Genomic DNA, 19,686 nt, shown 5'->3' with positions numbered 1-19,686 from the left:
TTGGGGGGATTCAGTGAATGCACTGTTCTGACTTAGACTGTGACTTGGACTGCAACCCTAGAAAACTATGTTTTGTCTTGTCGGTTTTTGAGGGGGGGCGAACGTGAGTAGTAGCTGGACTTCGAAGGTCGCGTTCCTGGGTTGCATGTCAAAGAATCAAAGTCTCTCTCTCTCTCTCTCTCTCTCTCTCTCTCTTTCTCTCTCTCTCTCTCGGAAGAGTGGGGAGGGTGCATATGCAACTTGTCAAGACTCAGTTCTAATTTTATGGTTGACACTGTTTGGTACGGCTTAAGTTATCTTGTCAAGGGAAGACATGGTGAAAAAGGAACAGAAACATGTAGGTGAGATGTCGCGTAGGAGCTTCAAATGGGCAATACTCTAAGACCATTTAAATCTCTACATCTTAACCTGACAGATCCATGGACGATTCAGATGCGACTACAAAAGGAGATTATAATTCTTCAAAATAGATTGAATCTACAATCTTACTCTTTTATCAGTATCGTTGTATCTAAAGGCCTTAAATCAGTAGATGCCAGATGAGACATGATCTGTTGATCCATGTACCTAACGCTTCCTCTCGTATGGGTTGACATAGTAACCCAAAACCAATATGAATAACTTGAATCGATTGAGAATATATATTTTCATTTCTTTAAATGTGCGTTGCGCCGAAGAAGATTTGCACATTAGATCGCCTCGAGTGGAATGGTAATATCTGTATTTAAATCCCTATCCAAATTGCGTCTTTAAATCCTATCTAAACAATAACCGATGAGATTTAGCCTGAATGGAACCATTTCTATATATAATCCTATACTATGATATACTCGAAGAGCTAAATTACATATGAGGTCCCTGGATGAACTCCACCTTTTGTCTCCGGTGAAGCTTTTTCTTTATGTATCTAACTCCACCACCCACCAATCTCTCGTGTCTTTTCTTCCCAAAGAGGATCACAGTGCAGGTATCTACTGCAGTAGGTGAAGATAAAAACAAACATGGTGTACTACGCACAGAATAATGTGGCAGCTAGGGTTTCACAGAGCTCAGACAAACCCCTTCTATGTGTCAGCTGTAAGGAAGAACTGCATGGTGGAAGGCCGACACCACGCTGTTGCAAGCTGACATGACTCCCTCTGTCTCTCGCTCTCTCAGATCTAGCAAGCGTCGCCCTACCACTTAGTCTGCACGATACACTGCGTGCCTGCAGCAATAATGGACCTGCTTCAGCACATAGAGCTTTGCCTGCTGCAGCATCCAACAATTAAATGCTCTCTCTCTCTCTCTCTCTCTCGCCTTGAAATGCTGCAGCCTCTTTAACTCTTTCCAACTTCCAAGGTTCTGACTTGCCAACACCAGCATATATAAACATACATGTAGAGGTGGGCATTGTGTGGAGCAGGAGCTACGCAACGCTGGTGTCTGCTGTTGACTTTGTCAGGGAGGGAGGGATGGTGGGTTGGGTTTTACTTTTGATAAGTCGATTGAGATCAAGAGATTCTTATTGTCAATTCCAACACGTAAGATCATATTGTTTTTTGTGTACATGTTGGGGTTGATGCTGGTTCGGGAACAACATTCATGCATGCACTCATGGTGGTGTCTAACCCATAACTAGTGACAGTTGATCTTTCCTATGTTGGGGGTTCGCCTGCATAGCAATCATTATTAGATCCCGATCGGACAAGCCTGGGATAATTGCTTCATTGATTGTATTGATATAAATTATATATATATAAAGATAATTAAAAAAAAACTTATTTTAGATAACACTTTAAAATGTTTAACAAAGTATTTTTTTTTTTCGAAATGATCATTCAATCCTCGTCGATCATCGACCTTTGCCCAATTCCTGATCGTGCCTCTACCCTACCAATTGTCCCCCTCCACCATAGCTATTACCCCACTCCATCGAACCCGACGGAGCATCTTAGTTGATATCAGAAAGATGAAAATATAAATGTCAACTTCAGGTGATAGAAAAAATAGATCAACACATGACATTATGGTAAAATAAAAATTATAATAGTAAAGAAAGCAAAAAGGATTATGACGATTAAAAAAAAGCTACAATTCGAAAGACATATAAAAGGCAAAAGCAAGAAAATAAAAGAGAAATTAATTTAAAAAAAAATGATATACGATGGGGAGGATGATAGACATTGCAGATGGATATCAATAATTAAGAAAGCATTATTTTATAAATAAAATATTCTCAAAAAATATATGAGTATCTATATTTAAGAGTATTATGATCAATAATAATAGAAGGACGATCCAATTAACGAACCAGAATGATCAGGATCTGATTCAGGGTTTTCTGGTTGGACCAATCAATCCAATCCGATCTTGGTAACTATACTATGAGACTATGGTAGCAACTCATCTAACTCATGTCCTGTAACACTATCAAGATCATAATCTTCACTCACAATAAACAACAGACATCCTATCTGATCCGCCACACATCATGATCAGAAGCCTAAATGTTATGTGGACCAATCTATAATATGCGGTGCCCACGCATGGGAAAACAGAATGAAGTCCACGTAGACCCTATACTAGACTAAAATTTTCATTTCAACACCATTATATTGGCGTTACCACTCACAGATGTATTAGTAGATGCAGATCACTCTGATGAGACATTATAACGTGGTCGAATTATATCATACTTGTACTGGTGGAGCCACAAAATCCATCCTTGCTAACTAGAGGAGATCAAAATAATATATAATCTTAAGATAAAAGTCAAAAGGATGGAATTGCTGATAGAAGTAGATAAGAGCGCAAAAGTATTCACAAGAAGTAAGTTAATTAGTAAAGAAGAACTTGCCTTTTAAAGATGCTTGTCTTGTCTTAGCTCTGGTCTCTCAGCATAATCATTGTGATGAAAACCTGGCAAACGAGAGGATCACTAAACCAGTGACAGGCACTTGGTTCGCTTTCACAATAATCCAGCAATATGGTCTTCTGCGAGTTGAATCTGGTTCTGCAGCTCAACTCCTGAGTTCTGGTATACAAGCAATGCCGACCTGTTCTATTTTAGTACAGAGAAGTCATCATATCCAATTTGAAGTGGTAACTATCAGCAATATTATTGCCAGACATGTCTGTCCTGAACAGAATATTTTGTTGGTTGTCCATTTTGCATCTAATGTCTTATAAACCTATATAGTTCATGACTTTTCAGACATGTTTTCTGAACACTTGCATTGAATCATGAGAAAAGATCCCATTTTCCATTAGATGAACATGCAGTATGATTAGATTCATGGTGGCTACTAAATGGAAATGTCAAGCAATTTAACCTTTATAGTAGATGCCAGTTTAAGGATTATTCCCATCATCATGGCCACCAGGAAAGCCATGTCCCATATTGACATATTGAGGCTGAGTAGGTGCTCCTGCTTGTTGAAGCCATCTTGTAAGGGGGGAAGAGCTATAGTTCTATATCTGCAACATATGGAATGCCATGAAGAAGTGAATGGTGGAACTAACAATCGTAGAGAAACTAAAAGAGACATAAAATTCCTAATAGTATACATGCACGCTGATGAGAGTTAGATTTCCCAGATTATAGGCAACTATTAGAGACTAAAATGACTCATTATGTAAGCAAATAAGAAATCAACTTTATCCGAGGCTTCAAGTAAAAAATTTTGGCTTACAGGTACACCAGTGAGGCACACAGCATCCGAAGCATAAGTTTCTGTTCTTATCCATCCGACTGAGCAGAAACATCACAGCTGCCAACTTGAGGATGAGAGCCAAGTCAAGCTAAAATCTTCTCACAAAAGCTTGTCTCTGAAGATTTGTTCCAGCCTCACTTCTTGTCCACGTCCATCATTAGCCCCACCTTTAGAACCTGACCTCCAGAAGTATTACTAGAAAATTCATAAGCTCTGGATATTCTTTGCCCGAGAGAGAGTTAATCAATGTACCAAAGACAATTTATAAAATGTGCATGCTTGGAGCTACAAACCATAAACAAACAACAAATAGTAATGTATTAACTATGTATCTGATCATAGATGTTCACTGATGCAAACATATAAATCAAATAAAACCGAAGAAGTCTCAATAATTGTGTTTGTTGTAACATAGTGTTGTCTGTAACCTGAAGGGCAAAGGCATTTAATTTGTGTTATGTTTATCTAAACCTCCCACAAGCTAGTAGCGGCATAATGCCTCCTTGATAACCGGTCATATCAGCTTTAAAGTACAATAACCAACATAAATAAATTTCCAAACTCATGTATTAAGGATTATGTTCAGATACTACTTTTCCTCATTTGAAACTAGTGAGATTTTTAAAACTAAGAATAAAGGAATCTCTAAGTAACTCAGTTCTTCAAGATAATGGATTCAAACAACATAAAAAGACAATACATGAACTTTCCATGAAGTAGCTTCACAAAAACTTTGTATAGAAGCAGACCATAAGTTAGTTTAGGAAACAAATGTTAATGCAAGAAATATGTTTTCTGCACATAAGTATCAAAGACTTGCCAACGAATTCTGTGTCAAAATCTGTTTACATTTTGTTGTTTGAAGAGCATATAAAACTTCTCCTATTTTTGCGAAAAGATTAAATATTTGGGCACCACCTGCAAAATATACATATAGCCACAGAGTATAACTGGTCTTCCTACTTTTCATTATAATAATTTAACTCTAGAATATTTGCCTCTTGGAAAATTGAAAAAGAAGTTACAAAAAAACATCTATAATCAAGACCGATGCAGGCACACCCTTGGATCAAGAAAGATAAGATACTACTCTCAGGGGCTTTCACTTCAAACAAACAGGTAACACAATTTATAGAACCTCAAGCTACTAAAGACATTTTATTAGAGAACAGTTCAGTCTGGTAATTTTGGGACTTTATGGCATACCTGAAGCTGTGTTCAGAAAGAACCAACAAGTGGGCAGAAAGGCTTTGTGTGGGAGAGTCGATGAACAAAGCTTAAACAAAGGAGGTTCCCTTAAAGTTACAAGATGACAGGAAGCTCTAGACTAAATATCTTGCTGCGAAGGAAGGAAGACAGATACCAAATGATTCTAAACCAACCTATATGGTACTACTAGATATTTTCTTTCGACATGTCAATACATATGGATAGGAGACCAATACATGCATTGAATTTGAAAGCAATCATAAGAAGCAAAGAAGGGGGGAAACCTAGGTGTTTAATGAATGATGAAAAAAAATAATGACTTATCAATTCAAGTACAATTTAGTTACCAATTAGCTTGTTTTTTTTTTATTGGCAGCTCACATTCAGAGATAATAAGTACCGAATGGTTACCTTGCATTTGAATCCACACGCCAAACTTATTAATCCTTCAACTAGCCTGTGGATGAGTGGGTATATAAAGCTTATATATGATGCTGAGTCCTATCCTACTAGCTTAATCTTCTGAAAGTAGTGGTTAACCAATCAATTTTCTTTTACGAACTGTAACCAAATCACCTCCCATACTATATCGACCCGACCATTGGACCACCACATAACCCCCTTAGCCAAAAATTTCCTTAATGTCATGTTTAAGTTAACTTTTCTATGAAGTTTTGGAGCTCTCTGTTTAAACAGCCAGAGGATTTTATTTGCCAGTTTGTTCCCTACACCATGTTTAAATTCTTGCAATATCTCACCTAAATGGTTCGATAAGCAAGAATTCAATGAGAATTCCTAGTTGTTTTTGTTGATGGAAAAAAGCTATCTATTTCAAAGAGCATTGAGCCATTGATTCAAAAAAGTCAAAAGAATAATAAGCATTAGGTGAAAGATAATAATGAATGATAAAACTATGGAGGTCCCTAATTAATGAAGAAAATTTTGGTCACCATCCTAGCTAGGATCATGAGGGCTGGCTTGGCCATTTTGTGCCAAGAAAGACAGCATATCTAAGCACGTCAGAGAAAAGCTAAGGTACAAAGCCATGTTATGGCGCAATAAAGTGATTCAAACCGAAGTACAACTCTGCTTAACAAAGTTCTTTGATGACTCAATTGGATTTGACCAAGCCGAGATGTTTCATGGCAGAAAATGTGAACTAAATCGAATCTTGCAAAATAGAGAGAGAGCTGAGAGTGTTCCTGAGAGAATCTTCCTCTGACACTCAAGTCAAAACATAATATGATTTAGGAATTAAAATGTGAAGTCCCTGTAATGATTTGGCCTCAATGGCAACCTACTCGTACAGATCATATGAGGTGGTTGATTTGGCACTACTTCAACTGGGATATTGTCCACAACCAACATAGCAGACAAGTATGATCTACATCAGATGTGTCGTGACAATGTCTGAGATTTAGTGGTTTGGGGCCATCGATGACATAGTGACTTGAGAGTGCAAATGCCACATGTTGCTTTCTTGGTTAAACAGAGGAAGATTTATCTTGTAGACGCCATTTTTTTATATTATTCAGTTGACTGATAAAATCAAGAATCAGCTATTATTCAAAACGCCATCTGAACCAAGCAATAAAAGAGATGGTCGCATACTCGATCAAGTGCCAAAGAATTAAACTATCTACAGCAAGCTGCAAACAGATGCTTTCGGGGGGGAAAACCACATTCGACCGAGGAAAACTAAGAACCGATACCTAAATCAAAAGGAACCAAGCACGAAAAATATATCCCAGTCCGCAGAACAGAAGGAGGTATGTTGATCGAGACGTACTTGAGGGTTCCGACCCCCAGGGTAGACGATGTCGGGCCTGATGGGGATTATTCGAGTGATGGCGTCGGGTTCCTCCAACACTGGGAACAGAGGACTGATGCTTTTTTAACGGTCGTGGGCGATGGAGTGGTCGAGCGGTCTGTTACTCCTGCGGAACTAAATAAGAAAGACATGGTACTCACATGGTGAGTGGACGATATGTGCATGCAGCGCAACCGATTTGTCATGGTTGGCATGGCTCGTCAAAGCATGTTGCTGCGAATTTAAATGCGACACAAGCACTTCTTTTTTTTTTTAAAGGAAAAACTTTAATTATCCGTTTAATACGCAGAAGGCTTTGCTCGTCAGAAGACAAGCCCTCCTAAACTAATAATTTAAAAAAATTAACACAACGATTAGCTTCTCTAAGAATACCAAAAAAAATTATACTCCTGAAATATAGTCAGATAAAAAAATATTTCAATAAAAAGATCGAGAATCACGCGGCACTGCTCTCGTTGTTAAGAACTTTGGAAGATCTCGTGCATTTGGTGTGTATATATATATATTGATTAATCATCTTGCATCACCTAAACAAACTCAAAATTATAACCAAAAGGGATCGAGTTTTCTTCCCTTACCTTTCATAAAATAGACCGAGGATCATCCACGAATAATGGTAAACGATACAATCTCCTCCTCTGTCATCGGGTTCGCGAGCTTGCTGACGAGCTCTGCGACGCCACAGGAGCGACTGTGGGGCGGGACCAAGTAGGAGGAGCCGGGGATGAAGGGCAACCAATCGGGGGCCTCTCAACGAACTACGATGGCATCCTCGAGGCGGCGAATCACCAGTACCTTGATCTCCGAGAAGCCCTCCGGCTCGAGCTCCGCCCTCTCGGCAGCCGGAGAGGCCCCGATTAGGGTTGGGGCAGAAAGGACTCGAGCCATCAAAAACGAACCGAGCGAGAGGACCGAACAAGAACGGGAAGCGTCGATAGAGGTCGGAGGGGGATGCAAAATATATAGATGGAGGACGGTGAAGGCGAGCGGGGTAGTATCCGGTTAGCGAATTCTTCGTTTTAGATATCAGGATCCGAATAAATTTGGATCAGATGCAATTAAACGCCTTCTTGATATTAAGACTAGGATTAGATCAAACAAATGTGAACCAAACAACAACTGATCGAGCCAAATCCAATTTATCATAAGAATATCCATTGGTGTTACCAAGTATTAAAAATTAGACTGATTAAGGATTATTCTTGTAGTTAATTACTTTTAATATCCATATCTCTATATTTTTAAAAGTTATATTAACATCATTATAATTATAAAAAAATTCATTTATCAATGAAAATATGAAAAAAAGAAGAAGATAATTTTAATGTTCTGGTCGATAGTAATGGATGACGTTGGTGGTGACGAACGATAATGTCGTTGGAGATCGCAGGAGGCTATTGTGGATGAGGAGAGTGATGACAAGATGTGATGATCGTTTTGCAACTACGTCGATGGCCCTCACCTCTCATCACCATTCTTCTCATCCACAACAGTCATTCATGGTTTCCAACGGTGTCGTCGTCTGTCACCACCAGCACCATCCGTCATCACCAATTGAAATGCAAAACTATCTTTTATGTTTATATTTTTGTTAGTAAAATGGATGACGCTAGAGTAGATAGATCAAGATAATTCAAATTTTTTAAAGTGTAAAGATCGGAATACTAAAAGTAGCTAACTACAAGGGTAATATGTAATTAACTCTTAAAAATATCATATAAGATTTGTTATATGGTGCTAAGATTAGAATAGTTCTAATAAGAACCTTCTAAAAATTAGCGTTAATCAACTAGGAATAATAATAATGATGAAGAAGAAATATATATCAATAAAGTGTAATGGAGAAAGTCAAATGCAATGATCTCTTTATTTCTACGAAGAGCATTCAAACTAATTCATGTAATAATGAAGAAAAGAATATTCATCAATAAGCTGTAATCAAGTCAATCATCTCCTCTGATACAAGATTGGATACAATCTGACATACCAAGTATACAGGCGTTTCAACACTGCGCAATGAAACCTTGTCCTTGTTTCCTGCCATGGAAGAACACACCGGTCATTTTGGTCTAACTCATGTTTGCTTCCATAGTTTAGTAGAAAAAGACTTGGTTACAGTCTCATTTAATGGAGCTCAAGTCCAAGAATGATCACCCCACCATTCCACCATTCTGGAAGAACAATACAACGCATTCTTATTAGAGCAGATGCTGATTGCTTTGTGTGGTTGCACCCTGTGGAAAGCCGGCAAATGGGTCGCCGAAGGGGTTGGCAGAGGCCATCTGCTGCTGAGCTTGCTGAGGTTGATAAGGCACCATCATACTCGGATCCTGCTGCTGATAATACTGCTCCTGCTGTAGCGGCTGCTGTTGATAGTAGTAATACTGCTGCTGCTGCTGTTGTTGCTGCTGTGCCATCAAAGCCATCTGCACGCTTGGTGGCGGCGCAATGCTGTTCGACACGGCGAAGGGATCATTGTAATCGGAAGGATTGGCGTCCAGACCGCCGCTGCTGTAAGCACCAGCAATTTGTTGGCTCCTAGTTGAATCTTCGTAGAGACTTTCTAGCAAGAGCCTGTCGAATCCGCCAGCCTGCACAGCAAAATGAATGCTTGGTTGTTGTCTCTACCACCAAATGCAGCAGATAGGAAGAAGCTCTAATTCAATGGTTTTCTAGGAAGCTTTTGAATGTTTAAGAGAAGGAGCATGAATGGTTGGAGGGTCTGAAATGAAAAATTGGTTATGATGTCAAACCACTAACAATGAACTAAAACATTTGTGGTTGTGACATATATGCGTGTAATAAATATTCATCAAACAAATTCCAATTTACAGGAAAAAGTTATACTAAAAAGTTCTCTTACAGTAACAGCTAAATAGATTTGGAGTTTTTCCTTTGAAGAAAGCAATGTAAATTTCGATGATCATGTAGATGCATAAGACCCAAAGATGCAAGAAGTTGGAACTCTCAAAGAGGTAGCTTATTTGCTTTCAGTCTTGCTTCTTAGTAAACTTGGAAAGGCAGACTGCAAGAGAACAATTTATTGCAACTGCTCTAACCTTTAAGTTCAATGGTCAATTCAAGTGCCAACGTATCCACATAACAAACGTACCAGTTTGCTTTCAACCAACTGGCTGGTGTTGCTGCTCGCAGTAGTGACCAGTGCTAGCTCCCATCCGGAAGAATCAGTTCCAAACAAGTCATGAGTTGATGAAGGCTTTGTATCATCCCCTGTAAATTCAAGAAGTATAGTTGCTTGCAAAGGTTTGCAGCAATAGTTCTACACTAAAATAGAGAGAAGCATAGACAGAGAGAGATATTATCATTTACGCAAGATTTATTGGAGATTTAATCTGAAATGCATAAAAAGAAAACTAGATTACCTGGAGAAATGATGGCAAGGGCCAAGGCATTGCTTTGCTCAAGTTCGGCAGCAACGGGATTTATTTCATCCAAGCCCTGCATATTGACACTGGATATGTTTCATATGCTACAGCCTCGTCATGAAATAATCGTACAAAAGGGTATACACAAATTACCAGCAAGTCTCCGGTAGTAGCAGGCTGAGCTTCTTCTTCAGTTATAGGTTCAGGTTCAGGTTCAGGTTCCGGTGGCGGTTGCTCTTCTGGTGGTTGTTCCTCTTCCGGTGGCTGTTTCTCATCTTCTTCATCTGGATTTTCGTCCTCTGCAGGTGCGGCTTCTTCTTGTTGGTAAGTTAATACTTTCCTATCTTCATATTCCTGGTTTAAACATGTTAGACACAGAAAACATTCATTTGAAGTGCTTTAACAACATACTCTAAAGTTACTATATGGGAGATTGACATTTACAAGCAGTAAACATGTTGGAAAACAATTACATGTCACAATTCATGTAGCGTCTTAAAGCACATCCACACAAATCACTGGTCTGAACGGTGCACAAGAGCTCCATTTCAATTGATTTAGTCTCACATTGTGAATAAACTTCAAACAAGGAAAAAAAAATCTACTGGCTTCTTTTCTTACTAGTTAATTGCAAGAAAAAGCTACTAGTTAAACAGGACTTAGCTGTTAGCAATATATGTACAATTTAAAATTTTGCACCCGCAAACTTAATTACACTCACCAGCTTCTTGCTTGAAACAGAGCCAACTCCAGGTGCTTCTCTGACATATTCTTCCATTGTTGTAAGGAACGAAGGAGGTGGCTAAAAATATGGACCCCAAAAAAAAAATCATTAGTAGGAACGTCACTGAGAACAACAGAGTATATCTAGGACTTCCAGTTCTGATAGCATGTTAAATTTTTAACTCTACAATTCATCCTAAATCTTAAGCTGATAGGTGAGATAGGATCTAACATTTTAGATTCTAATTAACTATTAATTTTGACAATATTTGATGACTGAAATGAAATGTTTGAAACTATCTAATTCAGTTTGATTGGTTTAACTGGTAAAAGAAAAAGTATTCGTATCAGTCTAAACCCAACAACAATCGTCGTGAAAACCTGTCTCAGAGTTGGGAACTGAAAGGTCCTTGCAAGCTCCAAACATTTGCCGAATTCATAGAACTCAGAAAGAGATTCTGCCTGCCAGGGATGAACAGACAAAACTTCAGAAAATCAATGCCAATTGAAAAAGATAATTATGCAATTTTATAATTAGAATTAGTTGGCCATGGTAAAAAACATGAGATCTTATACCTGCTGTCCAGCTCTCTTGTAGATATCAAGCGCCTTGACGGCATCATATTTTGACATATCAAAGAACTGCATAAAATGCAATAAGATTGACTAATATAGAACCAGAATCTCCTTTTGATAAAGAGATTAAAAAAATTATCATAAAAGCCAAAGTACCATATCCACAAGATTGATGATCCCATCATTGATTGCACAATATATTTTAAAACTCTCTTTCAAAACCTATATAATAAAACAGGAAAATCTATCAGCTTCATGATTTTAATTGGGAAACTTTGTTTATTCTACAAGAAGCTTGCCCTATTTAAATTAATCAGGTTCCGTTGATTATTTTTTCATGGCACAATACGGCAATAACTACTTTGAAAAAAGCTCTAAAATAACAAATTTTGCAATGATAAAAAATATAAATTCGACCACTAATACTTAGTGAGATCAAATAGAATGTAACCTGGTTAAGGAGGTACAAAGCAAAGCTAGCACGTTATCAAAGGTAACCAAGAGCCTTCAACCCATGGATGAGGTAGGGAATAGGGACTATGACCAAGGTCAATAGGCCCACACCATGAGAAGGCTATCCTTTACTGATAACTTAAAGAATCAAAGTTCCTATCATATGCACCAAAAAGGTGAAGGACATGCCACCCCATATTAATGCATTGTAAGAAAGCTTTTGTTCTGGTGTCATGATAAAATATTGACTTCACAAACATGGTCTAGATAGAAATGTATATTAATTTGCTCCTGATATTTGGGAAAATAAGGTTTTTCGTCTCGAGAATTAGGAACTGATGACTTGATTTCTTCTTAATGGGCATAATAGCACTAAGATGCTTATGGTATTGTTTATACACCAATATGGATGTCAAGTGGTTTTCTGGATATTCTGGATATAGTGCTAAATTCAAGTCCATCATGATTCCTATAACAAGCCAAGTAGGATGATCAACTTCTTCATTTTTTTTCATAATCATGAAATTATTTAGAATGATATTTCAAGCATTTTTTGAATCAAGAGATCAGGGTATCCTTCTACATAATAATTCTTAGCAATTTGTGAACAGATAACCACAGACCAGCACTAGAGCAGACCAAGACATATAATACCTACCGTAAGAATTTTACAGATAAAATTATAGGGAATCTCAGGAAAAAGAAACTTTCAAACTCATGTTCAAATGCAACCACGAAAAAATTAAGCATACCAGGGCTAATGCATATTGAATAAGGAAGTTTCCACATGCTGCTCCTTCAGGCTACAACATTTAAACCAGATAAAGTAAGCATTGTAGACAAATAAGAAGGATGACTGCTGTTTTTATTTTACCCGGCATCCTATAAGGCGGAACAGTAGCTGTTGCAAAGCGAGCAACTGTTCTAACAGATCAGGACAACATAGTGTTCTGGTTCGACTATGTCCCTGGAAATTTGCACAGGGAAAGAAGAGGATAATGTTGTGATCCAACTAAAAGCTGAAGAATATGTGTAACAATGAGAAGAGTGAAGCCTACTTTGGCAGACTCCTGTGGAGATTTCATCAAACGTTCTGCTTCAATATCATATTTTAAGATCCTAAAACAAGAAAGCCGCTCCTCTAAGTAGAGTGCATATGTTCGTACCCATGCGGAACAATCCCAAGCTACATGAAGAAAAATCTAACCTTTATGAATAGACTGAAATTTTCCTTTCAGTCAACACAATAGTATGTAGAATCAGCATTCCAAAAGAACGAAGAAAGAAATAAACCTAGAGGACCAGAATCATCCTTAAAGTTGGATATATGTAGAACATTTCCTCGACGAGAATAAATCAATAGCTCCTCTCGGAATGTGGGATCGCCCTCTCTCAATGTCCTGTGAATAACTATAAGGGTTTTCAAGGCAACCTGTAAAATTTCATCCACATTTATTTATCATATTGGAGGATAAAATATAAGTACCAGAAGATTCTCGGTGTAAAATATCACTGTTTTTATACACTATCAATCCAGCAGATTCAGTATGTGGACAATTAGAATTCAAATATGCATTCTAGTTCTGTTCAAAAACTGAGCTAATGTAAACTTGAATGCTTGAAACCTTGATTGGTCTAAGGGGCCTGGTTGTGTAAAACAACTGAGGGCAAACAGTTCTTAAGCCACATAGCTAATGACAGCTTTGTTGCATTCTTTAATAATTACCATAAGCGATATCTAAAGTAAACAAGAGATAAATATATAATGTACCCAACAGAAATGCCTACTGTTCAGAAAGAAAAGCAAAAGAGTATCTGGAACTGGAAAAGGTTAGTCTTGTACCATTGCACAATACTTTCTTGCATCCAATAGAATGTTAAAAACTACTGCAAGTAGAATGATAACCAAGGATCGCAAACAAGCTGTTAAAACAGATTATGTTCATAATGACATTAGACAAAGTATTTGGACATACCATCCAATTATGTGTCTTGGACAATCTTCTGCCAAGTGCATATATGCAGTAAGCTACATCTGCTCGTGGCCTCACCACAGACGTAGCAGCAAATATTGCTGAAACAAAAAAAGGATCAAAATAAAAAGATGTGCACAATTAAAACATCCAAACAAAATGGCCAATTCAACAAACAGAAAAATAATACGACCAAGAGCATGAGAGTGCAAAGAATTCAAATGTTACAAAAATTTGAATATCATGCTCCAGGTTCATCAGACTCTTCTGCTAATCAACACAGGTTTATGTATAATGAACCGAATTTCCAAATAAATAAATGAAATTAATTGGAATGCACAGCAATTGCACACCAACAAATGGAGGACCATAATCAAGTTCACTCACTCCGCACGTGCCGCTCCTTCGGTGGGCATTCTTCATGGTTTGTTGCCTTCACAATTGCAATGTCCAAATCCTAATCAAGGAAGCAATAAAACAAACACGTCAGAGGGATACAACATCTATCAACCTTCAATTCCAACAATTCCTAAGACGAATTCCAAGAACAATTCACATACGAAGAGACAGAAATTAGATTCAAATAAAGGGCTCAGACCTTGAATTCGCTGTTGACCTTGGCGAGCCCGACCTTGGTGGAATCCTTAAGGGCTCCGTAGGCCTTCCGCCATGTACCCATCCACCTTGTCCTTACTTCGAATCCTTCCTGCCCCTAATCCCACCTTGCGTCTCTCGAAACAAGGATTGAGAGAGAGAAAGGCGATCTCTTACGGAGTCGTAATCGCGAATCGTCGCACCACCCGCCACTTTCGGCCCTTCCCCATTCTTCCTCCGCTATCTCCAATCTCGCTGTTAGACCTCTATAACAAGGGCAGTTGATATACACCACTCCCTTTTCACTGCTTATGCTCCAGTTGTCCGGCTAACTTGGGGCCCAATGAAGAGAGAACAGGTGAGAGTGCACGAAACATTAAAGGGGGTGTTCCTATCGAAGGGATTCGAAGTCCCTCCCTTGTGATGCCTCGCGAGTCACCATTGTGACGACACTAACGAGCGCTTAGGATCGTCCAATTTTCATCCGACGGCTGTTGGCATTTCTGCACCGTAGTCATGCGGTATGAGACTTCGTTCCCGCGTTCCGTCCTCTGGTCTCTCTCCTCCAGCCTCTTTGATCTTTCTCTGTTTTGGAAGCCAAAACCTAGGGTTAGGTTCAGGGTTTGTGGTGATCTCGAATAGCGCTAGGGGCATTCTACAACGGGATAAAGGGTATGAAATGCTTCGGCGCCGTGGCTTTCTCCTACCTCGTTGCCCTGCCTGAGGAGCGCTGGCCCACATGCTAACGCCGGCGAAGGCGACCACTGACCCGCCTCACCTCCCAGGTCTGTGCCCGATCCCTGAGTGCCTTCACGTCCATTTCGTTTTAGGTTAATAAAATTGGAATCTTTATTCTGTTGCCTTTGTTTGCCGATCTCGCGTTGTGGTCGGGTGGCGGATTAGTTATCCTTGTGTCGCATTCGAGGACTTTCCAGTATGATTACTTGTTGATTGATTCTTTTGAATTGGGGAAGCTAGTTTAGATTCATTTGTTGAAGAACTTTAATGGTCCTAAGACCTAGTAATTATCTGGATCAACAACTACTTAGCTCTTCTAATTTTCCTTGTTAATGCAACTCCGGAAGGAAGGATTCCTGCAATGAGACCTAAAGGTTGAGCAGTGTGAAGGCAAATCTAGCACATTTTTTATACCAAGCAAGCTCATGCGATTAAGAGATAATATCCCAAGGCTCCATGAGACAAGATTGAAATGTAGAGGGAGGGTGGCAAGATTTAATATTTGGCAATCACATTATTCACTGACCATGAGAATCTAGTGTGATTAATTGAAGCTATTGAAATGATGCTTGCTCAATTGAAATGATACTTGCTCAATAACGGTGGATTGCATAGTCAACAATCTATTGCAACTGTTGCTTCAGTATCTTGTCTTATAGAATATATGATGCTTAATACTTGGACTCCTTTCTCAAGCAACCCTTGATCTGTTAACAGCGTGAGTGATGCAGTGTTGTGCTCAAGCAGAATTACTTTAGAAGTTTTATGAATTGAGACAGAACAAAATGTTAAAAAGAAGAGAAGTTTTGTATAAGATAACCATGGTAAGCTTTCTTGACAAATTGCACAAGAACAGGAACAAACCAAACTTTCAAGAAGATTTGAGAAATTTGGTTGAGGAACCTATTTATTCTGGTTCGTCATTTTTTGTGGTACTTCAATTTTCTTTTTCTTTTTGCATGTGCTGGGACAGGGAAGATGTTTAATTTTGTAAGCATTGTACCTTAATTCATGATACATAAAAATCGACAGGTTATGTTATTCCTTGTCACAGAGAATTAGTTTCCGAAAAGGCATTTCCTATGTTCTTTAATTACTTGTCTAATCTTTATTACTTTTCTTTTTTCCATTTCTGGTGCAACCTGATATAGTTAACTTAGGCTTCTTTCAGGTTGTTACATGTAGAGATTTTTCCCTTCAGTCATTGCATAATATGGTCCCTAGATAGTGTACATGTCTAGGGGCCTAGATGAATACGGCTGCCAAATTTCTGACTTCGTTGTTCTTCTTGGGGATTAAGATCAATGGAGGTATGCCACTTTACTTAAAAGCTGAATTTTATTGTGTAAAATCAATAAATTATACTTGAAATAGAAGAACCTGCAGAAGCTAACCATCACATTTTGGAAATTTTTAGACTAAACAATACTTGCAGGTGCCCAGTTTTGTATACTTACTTTTAATTTGACTCTGTCAATCATTTATGTGAATCTGTTTGGCAGAAGCAATGCTGGTTATTGCCTTAGATGACTGCTTTCGTGGATGTGTCAGATATCAGCGACCCTGACTACGAGTCTCCTGAATTTCTCAGGTGGTCATGAGAGAGAGGAACCTTTCTAGTGATGACCATGTGATGTGCCCGAAAGAAGTTCAGTTGCTTGTTCCTCATCAACTAGTTATTTTGTTAGTTCATGCGTGCTTTCAGTAGCAAAAATAAATGAAGGTGCTTGGATCATCTCTCTTGTTTAGATTTATAAGTAATTTCCTTTTTTTTATATGTGTTATTGGATTCATATCAAGAGCGCTTTTCATGCACCTACTGTTTTAACCTACCATAGGCACTCTGATGATCTTTTCTCCCGTAGTCAATGTCAGAGAGGGCCGCTTCACCTACCATAGGCACACTCTGATGATCTTTCTCCTGCAGAGCAGCACTACGAGTGTAATGGGGATGTCCGAAACAATGAACGTTTTGATGGCAGTTCCACCACCTGATTCCTTCACAAGATGTCAGTCAGCAAAATGCACACTTCGCCTTGAAGGACTATCATGAGATGCAAGTCACCTCAGAATCGATGTCATAACAGCATGATGGATCCAAGTGAAACTGCTATGTGCCAATCTCCAGAATTTGCTGGTTGGCTGTTAGCTTTATCATCATTTGAAAATATTATGATGTACTAGTTCAAGGATTATGTGGCTGATACCTTGAGTTGGATTATGTAGCTTTTCATATTCCAATTTACGTTAGTAAGATTGGATACTTTCGTAAGTAAGATGACTAAGGTGTTACCCATGTTATTTGAATGGAGAACAGTGACTCCCTTTATGTGCAGAAATTGTTCAGTGATTATTGGAGTAAATTGGAGTTGGGTGTTATATTTAATAGCTTCTGATCCCTCTGTCTTACATTTTGTTTGAACGATTTATTTAGAAAAGCTTCACTTTATCAGTTTTTACCTGCAAGTATCTCAATTTTCAGAATTTATTGCATTAATCTACTCAAATGTCCAAAACTCTCCTGAATCCTTGATCGATTCACTGAACTGTCAATCTAGACGAATCAAATCAGTTTGTCTCTCATCAATCAAATTGGACCTAAAGGTTCATGAAGGCTTGAGATGAGCTGTATCGATATAGGATTAGTAGTAGCGGCATTATCTCATATGATACCATTTATATCATATTTTATTTTAATAGTTAAAGTCGAGTTGGATAAATTTTATGGTATTACGTTTGTAGAAGAACTAAGTATTTCATTTTGACATTGATTCTTAATCAAGCATAACATAATTCATTTTATGAGCGTAATACCGTAAAGTTTATCCAGCTTGCCTGGACAAATATAATATACATTGTGATTATATTAACATTTCTATTTATATATATATATATATATATATGTATATGTATATGTATATGTATAGAGCCTCAGAAACCCACGAAACCTCATCTTTCCCACTCGAACCCTCGAAGACGATCGCCGTGGGAAGAAATGACGATGGCTCTATCAGGGTTCGAGTCGCCGACTATGTGCCCCCCACGTTCCTTCGGTTTTGGTTTAAGGATCTGCTAGATTTCTCTTTTCACCTTCGAAATTTAGATAGCTTTTGGTCGTCGATTGCCATTGGATCGCAGGTCATTCTCGGCGGCTTAACGTCCGGAAGAAGTAATTTGATGCATCTTAACTGCACTACGCTCATATCTGCTGCTGAGGTAACCATTATTTGGCTCGATTCTTCCTTTCTGATTGGCAACGCGTGTTTGGAGCCGTAATCTGCATTCCCACGCTTTCAGAGATTAAAATGTGGATTGAGTCCCTTACTTCTAGATCCATTAATTCGAGGAATCTGTTCTTTAGGTAATCTCTGTAATTTTGGCAAACTTTCTTGTTGTTTGATATCTTTCGTAGAGTTAAAAGTGCTAATTCAACAGAGATATTCTGATAATTATATATGAAAGTGCCATGTTATGCACAACATTGGAAACTATAATTGAGTTATTCTTTGAAGAATGTTAAGAAGTCTTATGATGGCATATCCATCTTCTGCATTATATTGGCCTGTTTATAATTGGAAAAGCAACTTATAGTTAGAAAATTCGATCAAAACCATTGAATTAACGCCATTATAAACTGGTAGCCCTTTTTCTCTAGTTTAGACTTTGTCATTTCTATATCCAATTAGATTTCTGGAGTGGAAAATTTGTCTTTCTGCCGGGCACTGATGACCTAACAAATGAAAAGCTCTGTCATGAGCACATGCAGATCTCACTCTGTTCTCACTTTTGTGAATATGATAATGATCACTAGTGATGCATGACAGAGTATTTATGCATGGATGCATACTTTTTTTTTTTTATGATTTACATTAGAAAAGGGGAAATGCAAGAGCCTACCCTTTGTTATCATGTATTTAGAAGCTTTAGTTGAGCTTGGTGTAAGTGACATGATCCGGCTTTCCAACAGATCAGCAGACAATAACCCAAGTTCTCAGTTACTTTTGAAAAGCTCAGTGTTTATTTAGAAGAAGTTATGTTTTTCTTTTTGATATAAATAGTGGATTACCACCTGCTAGTACAAGAATCATAAATCAATTTCAGAACTTATACATGAACAATGTATTCAGAGAAGAACTTCTAGTTGTTACTTCCTGTCTAATTGTCCTCATATCATGCTGTACATTTCACCTTTTAATTTATCTATGATCAGCATATCTATGCCATGTGACACAATAACATTAACCTTCAGGAATTTTCCTAACCATTTTCTCTGAACCTGTTTGATCATCTGTCATCATGATCTTTTCTTGTACTGTTTATTAACAAGAAGTTTCTAAACATGGGACCAATTCTTTGGTTTGTACTTCCGTAATTTTGAGTTCCCTTAATTGTTGATTAGTGCCTTTGAAGTACATTATCAAATATCAAGTAGGACTTTCGGTCTGATTTTATGAAGCAATCAATAAGTTTGATATGTGTTCAAGAATTCACATATTGGTGTTAAACTA

At 38.1% G+C, this 19,686-nt stretch overlaps 1 protein-coding gene and 2 long non-coding RNA genes across 4 annotated transcripts; 1 reads left to right on the top strand and 2 right to left on the bottom strand.

Annotated features, from left to right (window-relative positions):
- Positions 1–2,346: 2,346 nt before the first annotated feature.
- On the bottom strand, positions 2,347–7,006 carry LOC135680287 (uncharacterized). Its single transcript, XR_010515432.1, has 4 exons — positions 6,694–7,006; positions 3,675–3,871; positions 3,315–3,459; positions 2,347–3,016 (listed from the first exon to the last, which is right to left on the bottom strand). It is a non-coding gene; the product is annotated as an uncharacterized LOC135680287 (long non-coding RNA).
- A 1,613-nt stretch (positions 7,007–8,619) lies between these two features.
- Positions 8,620–14,675, bottom strand: LOC135637952 (putative clathrin assembly protein At5g57200). Of its 2 annotated transcripts, XM_065150878.1 has the most exons (15): positions 14,445–14,675; positions 14,234–14,303; positions 13,850–13,947; positions 13,167–13,305; positions 12,932–13,059; positions 12,748–12,840; positions 12,626–12,676; positions 11,577–11,642; positions 11,421–11,486; positions 11,226–11,306; positions 10,843–10,923; positions 10,275–10,475; positions 10,119–10,194; positions 9,848–9,966; positions 8,620–9,326 (listed from the first exon to the last, which is right to left on the bottom strand). In XM_065150878.1, the coding sequence occupies exons 1-15, from the start codon at positions 14,523–14,525 to the stop codon at positions 8,934–8,936; spliced, it is 1,743 nt and encodes a 580-aa protein (XP_065006950.1). In that variant the 5' UTR covers positions 14,526–14,675; the 3' UTR covers positions 8,620–8,933. The 2 variants fall into 2 exon arrangements, with proteins under 2 accessions (XP_065006950.1, XP_065007002.1); XM_065150930.1 differs by lacking the exon at positions 11,577–11,642.
- Positions 14,676–14,999: 324 nt separating this feature from the next.
- LOC135638042 (uncharacterized) lies at positions 15,000–17,564 on the top strand. Its single transcript, XR_010496487.1, has 2 exons — positions 15,000–15,225; positions 16,350–17,564. It is a non-coding gene; the product is annotated as an uncharacterized LOC135638042 (long non-coding RNA).
- The last annotated feature ends 2,122 nt before the right edge of the window (positions 17,565–19,686 follow it).

The sequence above is a fragment of the Musa acuminata genome, chromosome BXJ1-1 (genome assembly GCF_036884655.1).
Source record: "Musa acuminata AAA Group cultivar baxijiao chromosome BXJ1-1, Cavendish_Baxijiao_AAA, whole genome shotgun sequence".
NCBI classification, from domain to species: domain Eukaryota; kingdom Viridiplantae; phylum Streptophyta; class Magnoliopsida; order Zingiberales; family Musaceae; genus Musa; species Musa acuminata.
Note: the sequence above shows the minus strand (reverse complement) of the source record. Positions and strands in the feature narration are given on the sequence as shown.

Excerpts from the sequence above, each read along its gene's own strand:
- LOC135637952 (XM_065150878.1), bottom strand. The coding sequence starts at position 14,525 with ATGGGTACATGGCGGAAGGCCTACGGAGCCCTTAAGGATTCCACCAAG. Across the intron at positions 12,677-12,747 it reads TCCGCCTTATAGGATGCCGG|CCTGAAGGAGCAGCATGTGG; the intron begins GTAAAATAAAAA and ends TAAATGTTGTAG. Across the intron at positions 10,195-10,274 it reads CTACTACCGGAGACTTGCTG|GGCTTGGATGAAATAAATCC; the intron begins GTAATTTGTGTA and ends GTCAATATGCAG.